The sequence below is a fragment of the Acomys russatus genome, chromosome 10, assembly GCF_903995435.1.
Source record: "Acomys russatus chromosome 10, mAcoRus1.1, whole genome shotgun sequence".
NCBI lineage: Eukaryota > Metazoa > Chordata > Mammalia > Rodentia > Muridae > Acomys > Acomys russatus.
In genome coordinates, this window is record NC_067146.1 from 73,048,825 (window position 1) to 73,068,814 (window position 19,990).

At 40.7% G+C, this 19,990-nt stretch overlaps 1 protein-coding gene across 6 annotated transcripts in view; it reads left to right on the forward strand.

The window, feature by feature from the left end:
* Pals2 (protein associated with LIN7 2, MAGUK p55 family member) overlaps positions 1–18,262 on the forward strand; it is an 89,210-nt gene extending 70,948 nt beyond the window's left edge. For all 6 annotated transcript variants that reach the window (XM_051152395.1, XM_051152399.1, XM_051152398.1 and 3 more), the window contains 7 exons: positions 215–346; positions 2,045–2,144; positions 2,457–2,525; positions 5,000–5,161; positions 14,848–15,050; positions 16,678–16,806; positions 17,999–18,262. In XM_051152395.1, the coding sequence (XP_051008352.1) occupies positions 215–346; positions 2,045–2,144; positions 2,457–2,525; positions 5,000–5,161; positions 14,848–15,050; positions 16,678–16,806; positions 17,999–18,175 (972 nt within the window). In that variant the 3' untranslated portion in view covers positions 18,176–18,262. The remainder of the gene's footprint in view (positions 1–214; positions 347–2,044; positions 2,145–2,456; positions 2,526–4,999; positions 5,162–14,847; positions 15,051–16,677; positions 16,807–17,998) is intronic.
* The last annotated feature ends 1,728 nt before the right edge of the window (positions 18,263–19,990 follow it).

Sequence of the window (19,990 nt, forward strand, 5' to 3'; positions counted from 1 at the left end):
AAAAATGAACAAAATTTTAATCTAGCATAAATGTTTATTTTCTGTGATGCCAGATCATTATAGGAGTAGTCTGATATTTTTTTTTAAATTTAGGAGAATAAGTTTCTTATCTGAATTACTTAGTGTCAATTACAATTTAATATCAGTGGTTTGGTTTCAATATTCCAGTGCTTAATGATACAATACAGTCTTTTTCACTGTGCTGTGTTTTTAGGTCTTTGTCAAGTGTCATTTTGATTATAATCCTTTCAATGACAACCTGATACCCTGCAAAGAAGCAGGTCTGAAGTTTTCCAAAGGAGAAATTCTTCAGATTGTAAACAGAGAAGACCCCAACTGGTGGCAGGTTAGTGTGAGTCTCAGAAATCTCGCAACTGCTGTTCTGTTTAATCTGGGATCTGGCCAGTATCTAAAAGTGCAGGAAGCATTCGTTCCCATGATATCCCTGCATGAATAGCTCCGGCCTTAAGTCGGCTACCTTTGTGCACAGAAGACCAATGAGAGAGAACTTGTGAGCAGCTGTCAGTAAGCAGACATGACCCGCCTGCATCACTGTCACCTGGTCTGGATTAGGTGGAGCAGTTCTTTCACACGGGCAGTCGCTTGGACTGTGTTGTAGGCTAGGACGAACCTTGGAATCACTGTTTGTCAGTACTTTTTAGATTGTTCTAGCAATTGTTTATATCAGCTGATATGCTATTCAAAGTTGAAGGAAATGACAAGTAAGAAATTTAGAATCTTCCCACCTCTCAGAGCTGATCGTGGCCTCATTGGCAGGCAGGGAGACAGGAGGAAGGCTCCAGGGCCCAGTACCAAACACCAAGGTGCAGTTACTAGTAAGAGGTGTTAAAAGCGACGAATCAAACAACTACCACAGAGATCATCTACAGAGTAAGAACAGCCTCAGGACAGTGTGCTAGACATGTAAATGGCGACATTTGTATCAATAAGTGCACCATGCTGAGGAAACTAAGGGTTCAGTAAACAGTTCATGATTTCAGGAGGTCCTCGCTGGAATACGTCCAAGCTTTACGAGCAGCTGCTCACTCGCCTCCTGTGCCTGACCACAGACCTCCCAGCTCACTCTGTTTTACTTTCTGTGAATCTTATCACTATTATTTGAGTCTCTTTCTTCGTTTTGGTAGTTTTATTTTAATTCCAATTGTCAGGATTATTAAAAACTGATAAGCAGATTTTGTGTCCCAGTAATAAGGAAGAACACACTAACACTGTGCTGTGAATCATTGCCATACCACTTGGTCTGGGGTCAGAGAGATGGCTGAGCTTGCTAAGAGCCTTGGTCACCTTGAGGAGGACCCAGATTCCCTGTGCCCATGTTGGCTGCCCAGGGCCTCCTGGACGTGCGGCTCCAGGAGCTCCAGTCTCCTCTCTGGCCTCTGGTACCTTTTCTCATGTGCACTTGCACACAGACACCAAACACTTAAATATCTTTAATTGCTTGCTTTGACTTGAAGGTTTTTACTTTTTATTTTTGTGCTAGTTTTTATCTATTTTACACTTATTACTTTGGGATATTCAGATTCTTGTTAGCGTGAATTAAACTTTATGCTCTGTATTCTCAGTATTGGAAAGTCTTTCTATTGATTCAGACTCAAGAAATAATATTCCAAGACTGAGGTCATTAGAAATGGCTTTTATAAAGGGCACTACATGAGCTGTCCTTAGCACTTCTTTAGATAGACAGCATTCCTCTTTCCTTTCTTTGACTTTTTTTTCTCTCTATCCTCTCTCTCTCCCCCGTCTCTTACACACACACACACACACACACACACACACACACACACACACTGTAGTATTTGAGGAGCCTGTGCATTGTTGTTAATGGGAGGTTCAGAATGTCGTTACCAGTTGGCAAACATGCCTGAGTCTTAGCTACTAGCTGGTTCCTTACTGTGGCGGGATCTAAGTGCTTTAGCGCAGTTCCATGCATTGAAAGTTGTTTTCCATAGCAAACTAACTTTAACTGACCAACAATGTCCTTCTTACTAAAACTTTAATCACTGAGATATTACTTTGATTCTAGGCTAGCCATGTGAAGGAGGGAGGAAGTGCTGGTCTGATTCCAAGCCAGTTCCTGGAAGAGAAGAGAAAGGCATTTGTTCGCAGAGACTGGGACAATTCAGGTGAAGAGCTTCACACAAGTGACAGGCAGGGAGGGGCTGGGCTCACCTTCCTTTGCCTCTTTTTTCTGAATATGTAAATAAGTTTATTTGAAATCCATGGAGAATTAGCTTTTCCTGCACATCTGCTTTTTCCTCGCTAAAGTAATTTTTGATTCTTTTCTGCCACCTACTGGTAGAGTACCAAAATCAGTGACAGATTCAGCCCTTCCCTCAGGAAGGCAATTCTCCTGCTTCCTCATAAAACATGACTGGGCAATTTAAGGTCGTATCCTGACGTATCATCTGAGTCATGCTGGTCTTGTCATTCTCCAGGACCCTTTTGTGGAACTATAAGCAACAAAAAAAAGAAAAAGATGATGTACCTCACCACCAGGAACGCAGGTGCGCTTCACATCCCTCTGAAAGCTCTAAGTACATAGCTTTAATGCTAACATGTTTTAATCTCTGAATATGTAACTTAAAATGAGTGTAATTCGTATTAGTGCCAACTGCTGAGTCTGGCACATAAAGACGTGATAAATTATAAAGAAACTGTTTAAGTCTCAACTTGTGAACATAATTTGCAGCAGGATGAAGTTGTTAGGATTTGTATTTGAACTTATGCAGGAGCAATGTTACTGACAATACTTACTTAGGGATTCTGACATAGAAACGTGTCATTTCTAAGAAGTAGAGCGCCTTCATGACAGTGTTAGCATTAGGATGGAAAGCTGTATGCCATAACATTATCAGATGCATTGTGGGAAAGCAGCACTAGGCTAGATAGCTCAGCTGGTCTAGTGGGAGCCTTCTAATGGTCTTTTTTTCTTTCAGATCTCTTAGGGTTTGATTTTTTTATTTTATTTTTCAGGGAGAGAGGGGGGATCTTTCTATAAGTTTAGTTTGGCGTGGAACTCAATAGTTATTACAGGCTGGCCTCACTTCATTATCCTATTATCCTATACTTTAATTAGTCACCAGGCTGGCCTCAAACTAAATCCTTCTGCCTTTTCCTAAATCTTTCATCTTAAAGAAAGGATTTTTTTTTTTTTTTTAAAGAAAACATAGTGGTAATCATGAGAAGTAGTGAATTTATTAGCTTCATGATACAATCATTTTACAGTTAAACACAGCAAATCACCAAGATGTATACTTTAATTATATACTGGCTGGGCGGTGGTAGTGCACACCTTTAATCCTAGCACTTGGTAAGCAGAGGCAGGTGGATTGCTGTGAGTTCAAGGCCAGCCTGGTCTACAAAAGAGAGTCCAGGCCAGTCAAGGCTACACAGAGAAACCCTGTCTGGGGGGAAGAAATCTTATTTGTCACTTATGCCTCAAAAGGCAAAAAACAAAACAAAAACAAAAACAAAAAACAAACCTCAAGTCAAAGGCCTAACATGTAAAGGGTCCTGAGTTCAACCCCTAGAGGTCAAAAGGAAAATTAAATAAATCACCCTCAAAAGGAAAATGAAATAAATGCACCAATTTGGGGCATTACAGATTTAAACTAAAAAACTTCCACCTCACTAGCCATGAGAGAAATGCAGATTAAAGCTACATGGAGATTCTGTCTCAGCCGGTATAGACAGGCATTCATTAAGAAACAATAACATTCTGGCAAATGTGTGGACAGAAAGGAGCCCTTCTGAGCTGACAGCACAACCATTGTACAACCCAGTGTAAGTCGACTAGAATAAGTGACATTCCACAGCCGTCCCTGCTCCTGGGTGTTTACCTGAGGGACTCAAGTTACCTCAGCACAGAACTACTCCATGTCATTGCTACTGCACCGTGGTTCACAAGAGCTAAGTTCTAGAACTAGTCTAAGGAACCATCAACAGGAGAGATACAATGAATAAAGTTGTTTCTTTTGCAAAAAAAAACTGTATACAACTGGAGATAATCATGTTTAACAAACTAAATCAGTCTTAAAAATGCAAGCATTTATCCCACCTGTGGACCCTAGACTTTATACAGATACACAAAGTCATATATGTACAGTTGACATTAAAGGAGAAGGGAAGTATATAGGGAAGAAAGAATAAGGGAAGGCATGAGAATTGGGAGAGTGGCAGAGGTTACAGGAACATGTACTCAAAGTGTACCCCAAAGTGTGTCTGCGTAAAAAGGGCCTCATGTGACCCATCATAATATTTAAAAAGGAAGCTGAATATGGAGATTTGTTTCCCTTGACTTCAAAGCCACCTCTACACTAGTGTTAAAGAACATGCATGAAGAAAGTCCCACAGGAGGGAGAAATGGTGTGTTTACTCTGCAGTGTAAGGTTGCAGTGTTGTTACTGCAGATAGAGTCAAGCAACGATGAGAGGTGCTGCGTTTCATATTCACTTTGGTTTGATTATTCATTAAATTTATATCTCTTAATTTTTTTTTGCAAGACTTGTAATTTTTTTGGTGACTTAGTCTATATTTGAGGCTATAGTCTACTGCAAATGCTTTTTTATCCAGCGTATTATTTTATGTATACATTTCAGAATTTTGGTACTTAGACATGAGTGTGTTATCACTGGAGGTGGCAAACTCTTATCTGCACAAGTACAGCAGCTAAGCTTGTGTCTTGTATATTTTGTGATTGAGGGTCACATGAGGTCATAAGCATTTGGAAGGTTGAGAAACACTGCTTTAAAATATATAGAATATTGATAAATATACTTGGGGATTTTCTAGCACATTAATTGAATGTCTGAGGGCAAATGAGATGGATAAGCATTTAAATCAAGATATAAAATTTGTAAATATAAGCCTATGTCAGTCCTGCGTAATTCCAGTGATTAGCATTGCGAGTACCAGGGAGTGTGGCTGTGTGTATGACGTATAACTGAAGACAATGTTGTCCCATTCCTTTTACATTCAGAGTTTGATCGTCATGAAATTCAGATCTATGAGGAAGTAGCAAAAATGCCACCCTTCCAGCGAAAAACCTTAGTGCTGATAGGAGCTCAGGGTGTGGGCAGAAGAAGCCTGAAGAACAGGTTCATAGTACTGAGTCCTGCCAGATTTGGAACCACAGTGCCATGTAAGTCTGTGTTTCCATTTGTTGTCCCGAAAGAGAGTGGGGGTGTGGATAAAAGGATTATTACTAATTAACATTAATTCCAGATGAAATTTGGTTATGCCAATGAGCATGGAAGAGTAGGCGGTCCTGCCAGCTTGTTTGTTGCTCAGGAGTAGTTGCATCTGTGCACTCTTCATACCGAAACGTGCTAAAGGCAGATGCACACATTTATGAATTGTGGCAAATTACATTTGTTTGGTATTTTCTTGTGTAACTACTGTCCATTTTGTTTGTATTTTTGCCCCGTGTAGTATATTTAAAAGGAGAAAGCCTACAAGATGCTCAAACACTCAGTACAACAGTAACTTTGTGAGTTTAGGTGGTTTACGTTCCAGCCCTGGGCCCTGCAGGAGCAAGCCTGATCCTCTGTGGGCGATCCTCTTTAGGAGACTCACTGGGCCTCTGTGTAGAGTGACGCTGCTGAGAGCCACTGAGGGCCAGACGTTCACTTCGTGAGCTTCATTTCCCCTGTCTCCTGCGTGTTTACATAGAGACCTTCAGTGACGCCAGAAATGGAGGAGGTGGAGCGTTCGGATAACCTCGGATGTTGTAATGCCTGCCTCACACCTGAGTCCTCTGAGAGCATGAGCAAATGGAACATCTTCAGGGAAGAGAGGGATTCGCTTTAGTTCATGTCTTTCCGAGATGCTCCCGATGTCCGACATGTTCTTGATATTTCCCTATGTAGCTACTTACCCACTTAGTTGTGTTTGAACTCATAGTAGGATGGAACAATATGGTAGCAGCAGCATGTGGGAGAGGTTTGTGGTAGACAGGAAGCAGAGAGTAAGGGAGTTTCCAGAACCAGGAATGACTTTCAAGGCACGCCCCCAGTCATCAGCTTTCTCCTAAGGCCCAGTTCCTAAAACTTCCCAGTTGGGGACAATTCATATTCAGAACTTAGGTTTCTGCCCTCTCTAGTCCTACCGAATCATGTTGCCTAAAGCCAGTTTTAACGTGCTATGGCTTAGAGTGTCTTAGTACTTGCTTTCCTTTAGATTTGTTTATTTTGGCTTTTATTTTTTAAGAGATTTTTTTCTGTTATTTTTAATTGGGTGTAATAGTGTGTCTGCATTGGCTGTGTGCATGTGAGTGTAGGTGCTACAAAGACCAAAGACAAAGGACCAATGTCGCACACCCCCACCCCCGTTGAAGTTACAGACAGTTGTGAGCTGCCTGGTGTGGGTGCTGGGAACCGAACCCTGATCCTGCAGAAGAGCAGAAAGTACTCTTAACTGCTGAGCCGTCTCGCCAGTCCCTAACGTCATTTTAGTCTTAAAAACATTTTATTTTATACTCAGTAGCAGATTTCCTTTTGGCATTATATCCATTTGGTTTGGGTTACCTTGCCCCTTCAACTTTTCCATCTCCCTCCTGCCCCCCCCCCCCCGCCCCCGCACGCACCCCTTTTCCCCAGTGCTCTGTCTCCTCTCTTGCCATGTGGGCTCTATCACCCTCTTCGTTTCCTGCTTTACATCCTTTATTTTAAAAAATTAGTGTCCCCTTTCAAGTTGAATAACTTCTATCCTCACACATTTCCACAGGAAATATGCACACGCATGCACACAACCACACAAGTAGGATCTGCAGATGAGCATGCAGTGTGTTGCTGACGAGCTACCTCATTTAGCTTTTCCAGCTCTATCCAGTTTCTTACAAATTTCATTTTTCTGTATAACCAAATAAAATTCTAGCGTGCGTATGTGCGTTTCATCATCCACTCATCAGTTGATGGATAGCCAAGTTATCATTTCCTTGCACTTTGACTAGAACAACACTAAGCATTAGTGGTAGAGTCCTTTGGGTACATGCCTGTGAGTGCATGGTGTGCCTGGGTCACATGCCAATTCTGCTCCAGAGTAGTGCTGGTGGTGTGTATGGGATATATGTCTTCATATGTGTGTGTGTACACGCAGAGGACAGAGGTTGATGGTGCACGTCTTCTTCCATTGTCCTCCTTCCATTCTTTTTGAGATGGTGCTCACCACACCTGCAGCTCATGTGTTTGAACAGACTGAAGGCCAGTGAGCTGCAAAGACCCAGCTGGTTCACGCCTACCCCCCACTATGTCTCCAGACAAGCCCCACCTTTCCCCCTATATTTATGTATGTCTCTGTACCACATGCTTGCCTGGTGCCCACAGAGGCCAGAAGAGACGAGGGTATCAGATTCCCTGGAACTACAGTCATACTTGGATGGTTGTGAGGCATGATATGGTGCTGGGAATTGAGCCCAGGTCCTCTGGAAGAGTGGCTAGTGCCGTTAGCCGCATAGCCATCTCTCCTACTCCTGTGCCCAGCTTTTGTGGGTGCTGAGGAACCAAACTTGTCTGGTGAGCACCGTGTCAACTGAACCCTCTCCCTGCCCTGTGTTACGTTTCTTACAGAGCCTCCATACTAATTTCCATATCATTGCACCAGTTTGCACACCCACCAACAGGAATGAGGTTTCCTCCTTCAGATCCTCACAGCATTTGCTGCCATTGCTCTTGATCATAACCATTCTGACTGGGATGAGCTAGAACCTCAAAATAGTTCTAACTTATATTATTCTGATGCCTGAGAATATTGAACACTTGTAAAAATATTTGTCTGTCACTTGTATTTCTTTTGAGAATTGTCTTGTCTACCTTGTGAATAGTACATTTATTGATTGGCAGTTTGGATTGGGGGTTTTGGTGTTTCTTTTTCACAGTTCTTCGTATATATAATCTGAAGTGTATCTGGCAAAGGTTTTTTATCACATTCCTTGAATAGTCTCCTTTCTGATGTAATTTTAAAAAATTATTTAAAACCATTTGTAAAGTCTTAGGTCTCCTTCCTATATATACTATGAAGTTTTTCCTTCTGCGCATTGTGGACTGTGCTTATATATATCAAAGTGTATTCATTATATTTTCCCCAGCAATTTCACCATCTCACATTTTAAATTAAGGCATTTGATCCACTTTTATTTCTCTTTCATTCTTCTGCAGATAGATACTCAGTTTTGCAAGCACCGTTTACTTAACTGTCTTTTCTAGTGTATGTTTTGACACCTTTATCAAAAATTGGGTGTTTATAGCTATGTGGGTTTATTTCTGGTGTATTGCTCTATTCTTTTGCCTGTTCTTATGCCAGTACCATGCTGTCTCGGTCACAGTGGCTCTGCAGTATAGTTTAACATCAAGTAATTTGGTCCCTCCACCTTTCTACTTAGGTTTGTTTTGGATATCCAGAATTTTTTGTCTCTATTTAAGGATTGTGTTTTCTAGTTCCCTGGGATTTTTATGGGGTGACACTGAACCTGTGGATTACTTTTGGTGTGTCACCATTTTTTCAAGTGTTGCTTCTGCCTGTGCAAGAACAAAGATTCCCACTGTCTAGCACCTGCCATTCTTTTTTCATTTTTGTTTTAATGGATTTTTCTCCCTTGAACTATTTAATCTTTTTAAAGTTGATATGTGTGTCATATTAACAAGCTGTCTCGGCAACAATAAATACACTCTCAGAAAGCAAAGTGGCACCAACGTGCTTCCACTCACACCGCTGTCCAGAGGGGGTGAACACTTCCAGAGTGCTGGGATTAAAGGTGTGCGCTACCACATCCAACCCGGCTTATTAAGAAGTCTTTGCATGGAAGCTGTTAGTAGGCTTCAGCCAGCATCTTTGCCTCTGAAGCTTACCATGGTGCTCATAATTTTTCTCTGCTGAGGCACTTTTCTAAGGGGGATTCAGAGTCCTCCTCAACTATGATGGCAGGGACAAGAATATTCTGTCTCCACACCCACCTCCCAGAGCCACCAGTGACTGTTACTCTCCAGCAGCTCCATCTTCATTTCAGAGTATTTGTTGATCTTACTTGTGACTTCCTATTTGACCTATATTATTTAATTTCACACTTTTTTGTTTTCCTAGGTTTCCCTGTTAGTGATAATTCCGTTCACTGTGTCCAGAGAACATGCATCACTTTTACTCCCCATAAACTCCTTGGGATTTCCTGTGGCCTCAGATATAATCTGTCCTGGAGATTGTCCCTTGCTCTTGTACTTTCTTGGTGACTGGGGCGCTATGTCGATATGTTCTGTGCAGCTACTCAGGTCTCCGTTTCCTCTATGACCTTCTGCTCATTTTCACCATCACGGAAGCCCTGACGTCTCCTGCTCTTTTGCTGACTTGTCTGTTTCTCCCTTTTGCTTCATCTCTGTTTTTCTTTGTGTATTTGGAGATTCTACTGTCTGGTGCTTCTATGCTTATAAACGTCTTACTTCTGGATGAGTTGACCCTTTGGTCATTGTAAGTGTTCTTTATTGTCTGCAGCAGTACCTTTGTCTCCGTGTTTGTTTTGTCCGATATGAATGTGTTTCTGGGTCGCAGCTTGCATGGATGTCTTTTCCATCCTTGACTTCCAACAGACCTGTGTCTTCAAGAGTAAAATGTCTTTCATAAACAGCATATAGTTCGATCACCTTTTTAAATCTCTTGTGCCATTCTCTTCCTTTTAGTTAGAGTTTTATTCACTTAATATAATTACTGATACTATAAATGTCCCTCTGTGAATTTCCTGATTGTTTCCTCCCAAGTTCAGGTCTGCATTATTGGAAATACATAAATCAGTTTCTTGTCCTTCAGGCATCCATCAGGAAAGATGCATCTTGTCTTTGTGTCCTATTGTTGATGCTAATGTTGGTGGTCATTGATTTAGTTACTGTGGCATTTAGTAGATGTTTCTACTGCAAATCCATAGTGTACACTTGAGCAATCTGTTGAGTGATACATTTAAACAGTGCAGCTACTCTCAGCAAACTTTCATCCGTGATTTAAGCTTCTGTCACTAACTGAACACTATATGAGCTTTGCCTCAGTTTGGAGGAACATCTGACTACTCTCACCTTGTTTGAGTACACAGCTAAGCTTTATTTCCTAGTGTCTGACACATATTATTTCTGCAAGCTGGTAAAAACTGCTTTGTTGAATGACTGAGCTCAGAAAGGAAAGAACTAAGTTTTTATCAAGCCTCTGGGGCTCTGTGTTCCTTTTCCCTTCTTTGCTTTCAGGCTTCTCGGAGAGTCCATAACCTTCTAGCTACTTCCATTTTCATAATGATGTCATTTTGTTAAACAAATCTCATTTTTAGGTATTAAAAAAGGCTAGTCCCCATCAAAACTGAAGCCATGACTCTAGTTCACAACTCCCACCTTTCTCACAACTCTCTTGAGCTGCACTGGGAAAGTTGAGGTGTGGCTTGTTTTATTACTTGGTTTGCGTCCGCCTCTGCTGCTTTAGTGCCTTGTGGGCTGTATTGTTAGCAGTGAGTGCAGAAAGGAGAGAGAAAGTAGTGTTGCATACCATCTTGCTTGCTGGAGTTCTTTGTCTTGATTGTTCAAAGAGTGACTCTTCAGAGCACTTTCTAGAGTTGTTGGAGATTTTCATATACAAATTGTTCTAGCAAAGGGCATTTGAGTTTCTAATTATTCCCTTGGAGCCTTGCCACAAACTTTTATACCATAGCTTCTGCAATCCTCCCTAAACTGGTTCCAGGAAACCACACACACACACCCCACTCTACTCCCAAAAATACTAAAAGCCACAAATATTTCAAGTTCCATAGAATTTTGCATATAACCCACACAAAGCCTTCTAAGGATGTTTAAGTCATGTGAATTATTACAATTCCTATCATGTTAAATGGTTTATAAATAGCTGTTATAGAAGCAATATTGCTTAAGGAACAGTGACAGGGATAGAAATTTGTTCATAGTCAGTACAGGTAAGTTTTGCTTTTCCTGAGTTTCCCCATCCATGGGTAGCTGACTCTACAGGCATACAGCTCATAGATACAGAGGGGCAGCCAGTGTGCTTCCTCTTACTGTCTTTCCGTGCAGAGCACCTTCAGAACAATTCAGGAAGGTGGGCTTTTCTTTTGGACATGCATATATGAACATGCATTAGCCTAGCATACAGATCACCTGACTGCTGTGACATGTCACCATAGGCCTTGAGCATTCTTCTGAGAAAATAATTATACTGTGTGGGAAGAAAAGAGAAAACAATGCATTTCTCCTTAAACCTATGATTGACAACTTATTGACTCCTTTTTGGATATACAGCAGACAGTAGTATTTAGTAGATGACCCCAAGACCAGGATGACTTAGTATGTTAGCATCTGCTAGGATTCAGGTGAAGTCTGAGACTCAAGTTAAAATTCCGTTCAGTGCTCTATTTATGCTTAAGGAAAGCATTCAAAGTTCCTAACCCTGACTGTGCTTACAGCATCACAGACAACTCTGCCACTTCCCGCTTAGTGCACTAGTCTTTTCCTCGCGATCCTCCAATTCACTGTTCATGCCTTTGGCCCTTCACTCGTCCAGCTGCCTGGAATATTCACCTTTCATATTTTCAGATGTTTGAAGTGGCCTTTTTATTCAAGGAAAACCTCAGCCGCCCCACCTGACCGTTCAACTTAACGTAGCTTCTCCAGTTATCTAGTGGCTGTGGCGACACCTGAGTTGTTGCTTCTCAGTTCTCACTGTCTGCTTCCTGAAGGGTACGTCACAAGGAAACACCTTGTTTGTCTTCTGTTCTCTGACCTACTACCTCGAACAGGTTTCTGTAGTAACAGCATGCCCAAAAACATGTACCAATGAATGAATCCCCATCACATCATTAGAGTTTCTGCGTAAACATAATCTTAAAGTTAAACAAAAGTCCCAATTCAGAAACAGACACCAAGCACATGAAAACATGCTCAACATCATTAAGCACTGGAGAAACTTAAAACCACAGTGTACAAGTTCATAACCACTCAGGTGGTGGGGGGGGTACTATAATGGGGAGGAGGAATTAGTTAAGGAACACAGAATTTGGAATGGTGGGAAACTCTGCAGGTAGATAGTATGCTGATTCACTGGCTGCAGTGTGGATGCACTTCATGCTATCGAGTGATCTACTTCAACATGTCTACATGATAACTTCTGTGAAGAGTTGACCATGATGAAAATTTTAATGTCATCCGTAGTTTCTATTTATATAAGAATATAAATATATTAAAGTTCCATATTTTTTAAAAAAAATCTGTTGTTCAGTGATGGGCACTTGAAGCTCTGTCCCTGCCTTGGGGCCTTTGGGTAAGGCTGCAGTGAACCTGGCAGTGAAAGTGCCTCTTGGCCACAGAGTGGGATTGCATGGTTGTTCCTGGGCACTGCTGTAGTGCACACTGTCAGGTGAGGTTCATGGCATTGTGGTGATTTATTATAATTTTTAAGTATATTATAGAAACAAGATAGAAAAACTGTTGTCAGGAAGATAAACTATAAATCCTGTTTTGCTTTGTTTTGTTTTGCTTTATTTTGCTTTTAGTATTGAGGCCTTTGGCTTGGTTAACACATGAAGTGTTTCTTTGTTGACTCTTTACTGCTGAAATTTAGAATTTTGTCTGTCTTTAAATTCCACTTGTGCCAGGCACAGTGGTGCACACCTTTAATCCCAGCACTTGGGAGACAGAGGCAGGCGGATCTGTGAGTTCGAGGCCAGCCAGGTCTACAAAGTGAGTCCAGGACAGCCAGGTCTACAAAAGAAGCCCTGTCTCGGAAAAACCAAAATAAGAAGAAAGAAAGAGATTCACTTGTGAGAAGTCACGGGCAGTGTGAGAAGTCACGGGCAGTGTGAGAAGTCACGGGCAGTGCAGCTGTGCTGTAAGAAGCCTGGAGAGTTAGTGCAGTTGTTCTGCTCGCTTTCACCTGAAAAGGAAACAAGAGTTGAAACGTGTGGGTGGCAGTGGCTTTAGGTTTTCTAGGCCTCTCTGCCCCTTTCTCTCTTTCTTTGTTGGAATGTCCAGTAGAGAGTGGAGTTATAGTCAAAAATCACTTGGAAGCATCTTGCTATGACCTGGGATTCTCTGAATGAACCAGGATGTGGTGCGTGTGCACGTGCATCTAATACTCATTTCAAGCAGCACATTGATAGTTTCAAAACAGGGCTTCACCAGAAGACATGGCTTTTAAATCAGAGTTACATACTTAACCAAGTCCTTGTATGTGCTTACCTGGGAGATTTAAAATTCTTTTGGAGCTTTTGTCATATGAGATCGATCTTTGGTGAAATTCCAGAAACATGATTTTTTTTTTAATGTGGAAAATCATCAGACCATCCTGAAGATTCTTGAAATTAGTTAAAACAGCAGAAGACAACATGTACATAATGGCTTCAGTGGAAATTAGATCTTTACCTTGAGTTTAAAGTTTGTTTTCATTTTCTTCTAAAAGTTGTTTTGGTGTGCTATGCTCGTTATTCATAATTTAAAAGTTTATTATTTTTATTTATGTCGCTCATTTAACAATGTTAACAATTAACAATAGTTAATGATTTCTCAGATATTCTCCATTTATTTAACAAAGGTAGACTTCAGTCAAGCTTAGATTCAGGCTAACCTGAAATACTGCAAAAATTATTTCTCTTCCTCAAAGCTGCTGTTCAATTTGGCAGAGTGACTTTGTAGAGACCTGAAAGGTGGAATTCATGCCCATGCCCAGCACAACAAAGTTGTCAGTATGGCGTGCATGAAAGCATCCATAGATCTGAGTGCACATAAAAGGGCCGCCCACCACTGGATTTGGAATTGGGGTTTTCACTCTGATTTAGAAACCATAGGTCAGAGTAGAGACCTAATGCTGCTTATAAAATCAAATATTTGGCATTTGGGAATATCAGAAAGCAAGAAGCCAAAAGAAAGCTTAATTATTGAGGAAAAACAAAGAATAGATATCCTAATTTGTGGGTAGAATTGCTCCAGAAAATAGTTATTACTAACTAAGAATGGGTGAACTTTGCTCACCTTTGGGTAATCAATTAAGAAATATTTAGCTGGCCAGACAGTGGTAGTGCACACCGTTACTGCCAGCACTCAGGAGGCAGAGGCAGGCAGATCTCTGAGTTCAAGGTCAGCCTGGTCTACAGAGTGGGTTCCAGGACAGCCAAGGCTGTTACACAAAGAAACCCTGTCTCTAAAAACCAAAAACAGAAAAGGAAGAAAGAAACATTTAGCTGGAAAGGCAGGCTGTAATGGAATCTTGAAGAAAAAGGAGTGCGCCATTCATAAATGGCAACACAGAAGAACTTGCAAATAAGTATGTTTCAAGTTTCCAGATGAATTAAAAACCACATTTTTGATACAAACTTTATGTTGGGAACCATCCCTTTAAACATTCTTCTAAATTAGAAATGTGCTCAAGGGCCATGCAGTCTGTGTCATAGCTACTATTTTAATGGAAAGGAAACATGGACAGTAGATAAACAAATACACATGGCTGTGGCCCAAAGCCAGGAGACAGACCAGTTTAGCTAAATCACTACACTGAGTGAACCATGCAAACGCATCCCTGTGTCTTTGAGTCTATTTTTTACAATTTACAATTTCTTTGTGCAAGTTTGGTTGAGGTTGGTTGGTTTATTTTGTTGGTTCATTCATTTGGTTTTTTTTGTTTGTTTGTTTGTTTTGTTTTGAGACAAGGTTTCTCTCTGTGTAGCCTTGGCTGTCTTGGACTCACTTTGTAGACCAGGCTGGCCTCAAACTCACAGCGATCCGCCTGCCTCTGCCTCCTGAGTGCTGGGATTAAAGGCGTGCGCCACCACACCCCTTTGTGCAAGTTTTCAACCTTATTTCATTCTAGTTACTTCACGGAAGCCAAGAGAAGATGAAAAGGATGGACAGGCATATAAATTTGTGTCCCGATCAGAGATGGAAGCAGATATTAAAGCTGGAAAGTATCTGGAGCACGGGGAGTATGAAGGAAATCTCTATGGAACTAAGATCGACTCTATTCTCGAAGTTGTCCAGACTGGACGGACTTGCATTCTGGATGTCAATCCACAAGTGAGTTGCATGAGTTCCAAAGCTGTTATTTTTATTTTCCTAGGGAGTTTTTATCTGTGTATGTAGGATGCAGGAAATGCATTCAATCAAGGTAGAAATGTGGTTCTTTCTCAACTAAATTACGAGTCCATAGCTAGATACATAAATAAATGTCAATCAGACAACCAAGGCTTGGGTAAAACCATGTGCTTGAACCTGCAAAGTGAAGTATTTACTTGATCAAGTAATGTCCAAGTCTTAATGTTGGGAATTTTATACTTAAAACTCAAGGCTACAAGATGACAGCACGATGAAGTCATTCCCTCTTTACTTCCCCAGACGCATGGAAACAAAACATTCGTTTTACACTCACTTCTTACTTTGTTTTGCTCATCTCTTCCCATCTTTTACACTCAGCCCAACTTCAACTTCCCCTTTCTACTCAGAGATAGGTTATAATAACTTGGTATATATATCTTTTTAGTCATGTCAGTATGCCTTAAGTACACATGTGTATAATGTAAGTTTCTATTTTTGTTGCTTTTAGCATAGATAAAATGGTTTTATGTAGATTCTTGAGCTTTTATTGATTTTGCTCTGTGACAGTTTCTTACATGTGAATAATGTATTGATGAACCTTGTCTCCTGCACCCTCTCTTCCCTTCCATCCCCACCAGCTTCCCACCCCCCATTCCCACAAGTAGTAGCGTTCCCAGATTGGTGACTTTTGCCTTGTTCTATAACTCCTTTAGTCTAACGTGGGCCATCTGTATGAACATAGGGTTAGGACTATTCACTAGAGTCCATTGGGAGCAAGTAGGAGCACAATTAAAGGCAACAGCTCCCCTTCTCCCTAATCTGTCAGGAGGATGTAGTTCAGCAGTGGGGCATGAGCGCCTGAGCCCTCGCACCACCCATGCCTGACTGTTGAGGAGCCCATTCCTGTGCGGACCCAGCCCGGCCTGATTGCAGTGGTTGCGTCTTGCTCAGAAGATGCATTTCAAAGCCCTTCTCTTTATCTTCTGGTCCTTACGTCCTGCCTCTTCTTGTGCAGTGTTCCCTGAGTCTCAGAGCAGTCGGTATATAAATCTCTCGTTTGGGGCTGAATGCTCCCGCATCACTTATTCTCGGCACCGTGGACAGCCATGAGTTCGTATTCACCACTGTTCACTAGAAAAGAGGCTTCTCTGGTTGAGGCCACGAGTGGCATTTATATATTGGTATATCTATAAATAGCTAGAAAGCAATTTAATGGTTTCTTGATTTAGCTTTTTTATTAATGTTTCTTAAAATCTTGTCATCACTTTCTGTGGAATTATTTTTTATTTGTAGATATTGCACAGTGTTTTGTACTATGAATGAATATTCAATACTGGGAGAATTCTACAATTAACAAAAGATTATGTATGTGGATCACTAAGTTATATACTTTCCTTTAAGAGTAAAGAAGTAGTAATAACACTTGATTTTACAACAAAGTAAATGGGTTGGTGTTTTAGGGAAGGTGCTGTATAGAGTAATGCCCGGGGGCACGGGCAGTAGATTGTCCTTAACCTTAGGAAAGAGGCAGATAGACTTTGATTTATACTAACAGCCAGCACATTCCAAGTTCTAATATGATATAAATTGGTTTGTACTCTTTGTACAGGCACTGAAAGTGTTGAGGACATCTGAGTTCATGCCTTACGTGGTATTTATTGCTGCTCCAGAGCTAGAGACCTTGCGTGCCATGCACAAGGCTGTAGTGGATGCAGGAATCACCACCAAGCTTTTGACGGTAGGGGGCTCTTTCCAAGTTAACACTTTTTTGTCTTCCCTTTTCTTTTCATAATGTTTAATCCCGTTGAATCATACTTAGGAAGGCTGTGCACTGTGTGAAGTACTATAGAATAAGAAGTGGCTTGATGTAATTAGGATTTGAAATGATGTTGCTTTTATATTGTTTCATGTCCCTTTAAAACAGAATAAGTTTTCTTTTATAAAATTAAGTGGATCAGTATTGGAATATACATACATACATACATACATACATACATACATACATACATACATATATATATATATATATATATATATATACATATATATATATATATTCATTCCATCTACATCCTGTGTGATCCTGGAGCTTTCTTGCTTCCTTAAGTGTCATTTTCTCAGTCTTCTAATCACTCTACCTAAAGTAGGTCTTTTAAAAGTCTTTGTACCTGTGTTGTCTTCTAAAGTACTTACAAGTTGGAGTTTTTCTGTTTGTCATTCGTTTGCCTTTTTTTTTTTTTTAACCAAAACACAGGACCTTTTTCTGTTTCACTGTTATCTACTGATTCCAAAACTTTACAGACATTAATAGGATCCGAATTCATATGTGTAGAATTACATATGAAGTAGTGGGAGTTGATGGAAAGTTTTCCTTGCTCATGCGGAGCCCATTACTTAGACCCTCCGCTCCCTGTGTTGTTCCAAACCACCCAGCAGACCTGATGGGATGCAAACAGCACTCTCACAGAAATAAAGCTAAAGGCTATGGCTGTGTGTTTTAGTGTCGCTTAGAGTCATCACACCTTTAAAATCCTCTGCCTTTCTAAGTGACAGGAAGCATTTTGGCTTCGAGTTGAATAGCTGCTGCAGGCTGGGATCCCAGGCTTACACAGGCCATAAGGTAATGCTCTCTCGGAAGGTGTGATAGAGAAGTCAGCTGGGAGTCAGCCTCCTATAGTAATCCTGCATTATCTCAGCCTCGCCCTAATGGTGTTAGGGACTTCATTCTAATGCCTGCAATACGGTGCTCCCAAACCATGGAAGTAGATGGGAAGACTGCAGCGCGAACAGAACCTGGCAACACCTCCCTCAGCACTGTAAAGGGTGGATTTTGAGAATATCATCGGAATTCCAGCAAATACCCAACCCTCTTATTGCTTAACTCTCAGTACGTATTACCATGCAAACTTTTTTTATTTTAACATTCACAGGACTCTGACTTGAAGAAAACAGTGGATGAAAGCGCGCGGATTCAGCGAGCGTACAACCACTACTTTGACTTGATCATCGTAAATGACAATCTAGACAGAGCCTTTGAGAAATTACAAACTGCCATCGAGAAGCTGAGAATGGAGCCACAGTGGGTCCCCATTAGCTGGGTGTACTGACGATTCCATAAGGCTGACAGTTAAATAAAACTCTTAAAAAGTGACTCAAAAAGTAAACCTCCTCCTGGGAGAACACGTGCAGAGGTAGAAGGCGTCTGCCACATCTAGGTGTTTCTATTGTGTAGGTTGACGTCGCAGTGTGCTAGGTGCACTTTTTATATGATTGTGGTGGGAAGGTGCACTAATATGTCATCTCTCTTAATTTTTCTAACTTTTTATGGATAAAGCCTTTCTATTCATACCACATAAAGAAATGCGTTCAAGCATTTTGTATGTTTTGATTTAGTGCCCTTACCTTTTTCATCAAGGACTTTCCAGATCATTCTCTCCAGCGTTGCTCTCACATTTTCACTGTGATAATGAATACTTGAAATAGTTTTGTAGAAGCTAAAGCTATCATTCTCCTAAGTGTTTAGTGAAGGGTCAATTATTCTCTTACTAGAAAAAAAAAAATAGAAGTTATTGACCTTGTTAATGAAACTTCTTAGAGAAGCAGAATTTAAATACCAGTGCTACAACTAGTTCACGACTATATATAACCTGACACCCAGTCTTTTCAATGCCACCTCTTATCCCAGAGTACGGCTGCTCATCCTTATTTGCACAGAAAAACCCGCTTTCCCCCTCATCTCTCTCTAGCGAGTGAAGAGCAAGAGCTGCACTCTGTACGGGCAGATTCTTCTGACTCGTCACAGGGATGCGCTGACGCTGACTATAATGTTGCAGGTTAGTTATTACGGGAGCGCGGGCTGAAAGCAAGGTCATGCAGACAGAGAGTGCCTTATCCTGCAAAGCTTTACTCAACTTAGAGAACGCGTCCTTGTTTTTAATATAAAATTTCAAACCTTTTACTCAGTCAGTTTGTTTTTAAAAGGATATAGTCAGCGAAAACATGCCTCTGCAAATGCATGTGATATTTAAAGACGTCTCTAAGCTGCAAGCTGTTTGTTAATCATCAGATGTGATTTCTGAAACAGGAAGTGACTTGTTTAGGGTATTTGTTCTCTGTCCTGTTGAAAACCAAATCCATTGAGCAGTTTACAAATTTGGAGATAATTGCCACGTATTCTTACATACGCACACACACAATATCCATTTTATAATATATACTGAGTAATGTTCTATACTCTAGATTTGTGTTAGGAAAAAACACTTTTTTGTTGTTATTTAATGATTGGGAATCAAGTCTTTTAACTGCATTGCCACAGCGTACCAATTTCCACATTCTCCGTGGCTGATACCCTCCTTTAGGATTCTTGAATGGTACAGATTTTCCATAAACATTTGCATTTAGTGATGCAGCTCATCACTAAGTTACCCTTGGTTTATATGCTGCTAGCTTTTCACAGCCAGAATAGTTACACTTTAAAGGGTTTGGTGCTTAAATATTGATGATTATCATTGGTGACAGGATCCAGACACCTGACTTCTGATTTTGATATGTACATTAAAGGTACATATCCATCTATATAAAGATTAATATACATACAGACAGACAGACAGACATACGTACGTACATATTTATGATAGTAAGCAACATTCATACATTGTTTTAAATTATTTTCATAATAAACACCTAAGTTACCATATTGTTAAAATAAGAATCTGTGGACTTTTCAATTTTAATTCTAGAACTTTATAGCCAAAATACAATTGGGGGGTGAACACAAAATTGTTACCAAAATGGATCATACACTCAGTAACTTTTAAACCACGTGGACTTGCTGAAGTGCATGGACTCTCAAAGGAACACGAGCACAGTGCTTGCTGTGACACTCTGTGGCTTACTGTCTCAACACCGTGATGTAAGTTTGG